The sequence below is a fragment of the Empidonax traillii genome, unplaced genomic scaffold (assembly GCF_003031625.1).
Source record: "Empidonax traillii isolate 1590-97213 ecotype Southwest subspecies unplaced genomic scaffold, ASM303162v1 scaffold2501:size33352, whole genome shotgun sequence".
Classification (NCBI taxonomy): domain Eukaryota; kingdom Metazoa; phylum Chordata; class Aves; order Passeriformes; family Tyrannidae; genus Empidonax; species Empidonax traillii.
Genome location: NW_020957694.1, coordinates 963 through 2,296, shown reverse-complemented (window position 1 = coordinate 2,296; position 1,334 = coordinate 963). Strand labels below are relative to the sequence as shown.

Sequence of the window (1,334 nt, the reverse complement as noted above, 5' to 3'; positions counted from 1 at the left end):
GCTGGAAAGGGTGGTGAGGCCTTGGCAGGGGCTGCCCAGGGAGGTTTGGAGTGCCCAGCCCTGCAGGTGTCCAAGGCAGGCCTGGCCGTGGCACTCAGTGCTCTGGGCTGGGGGACAAGGTGGGGATGGGGCACAGGGGGATCCATGGGCTGGGAGGGCTTTTCCAGCCTCTGGGATTCTGGGATTCGTTTATTAAAATGAGAATAAAACAATTAGGAAGTGCTTGTTTGAACCTTTCCTGAAATTTGTCCTTGACTTTTTGCCCTGCATTTCGGGTAATCCCAAGCCAAGTTCCATCTTCAAGGAGAATCAGTTGGATTTGATACACTCAGTCCTTTGTATTGGCAGAGAACCATGTCCAGGTGGGAATATCACACAGACAGTGTTGGGGAGGAGCAGTAGAACATCAGTTAGTGAGGGAAGAGGTGCAGGAGAAATGCAGTGAGGGGTGTTGTGGCTGAAGTGACCCCTCACTCACCCTGTGCCTGTCTCTGTTCTCGTGTTCCCTGTCCTGGATCCAGGAGTCTCAGCAGATGCTGGGGAGGTTGATCCCAGAAAAGCAGCTGCTCAATGATCAGCTCAAGCAAGTCCAGCAGAACAGTTTGCACAGTGAGTAGATTTTTGGGTGTGTCTCACCTTGGGTAGGACACGTTCCCTCCTTCCAGTGTCCTCTGGAGTTGCTTTCTGGGGGTTGCAAGCTCCATATTAAAAAACGTTGCTTTCTATGACCTGCTGGGCTCCATATAAGAAATAATTGTTTGCCAATATGTTTGAAACCAGGAGATTCTCTTCTTACCATCAAGAGAGCCCTGGAAGCCAAGGAACTGGCACGGCAGCAGCTCCGGGACCAGCTGGATGAAGTGGAGAAAGAAACCAGATCCAAACTGCAGGAGATCGATATTTTCAATAATCAGCTGAAGGTAACCCAGGACTCATTAATAACCCTTCCTTCTAAGTGTTCAGTGAATCATTTTCTAACTTGGTCGTGGAAAAAAGTAACTGAAGTGGTTGATTTAGATGGTCAGGTTTGGCAACGTTCCCAAATCTGTCTTTTGGGGGGTTGATTTGGCTTTTATTTTATTTTTAAGAAAATGCTACTTAGCTTTCCAACTCAGGGTTTGAATCACCCCAATCTGCAGAATCTCTTCAGGGACAAATTTGAGCTCTGACTCTGATTGCAAATCTGAAATTAACCCTTCCTGTGCTTTGGCATCCAAGGAGTTCAAGGCTCTCCTGGGTCCAACCTGCTGGAATCAGGAGTTCAAACTGAAATCTTGAATAAAAGAGCCTTGATTTCCTCCTGCCACCAGCATTTCACCTGCTGTTCATCCTCT

General features: G+C 48.1%; 1 protein-coding gene across 1 annotated transcript in view; it reads left to right on the top strand.

Annotated features, from left to right (window-relative positions):
- The window catches only part of LOC114071995 (intersectin-1-like), a gene marked incomplete at its 3' end in the record, with an annotated part of 30,904 nt that extends 29,942 nt beyond the window's left edge, over positions 1-962 (top strand). Inside the window, exons 14-15 of the mRNA XM_027909903.1 lie at positions 522-609; positions 781-962. Coding sequence (XP_027765704.1) covers positions 522-609; positions 781-962 — 270 coding nt within the window. The remainder of the gene's footprint in view (positions 1-521; positions 610-780) is intronic.
- Between the last annotated feature and the right edge of the window lie 372 nt (positions 963-1,334).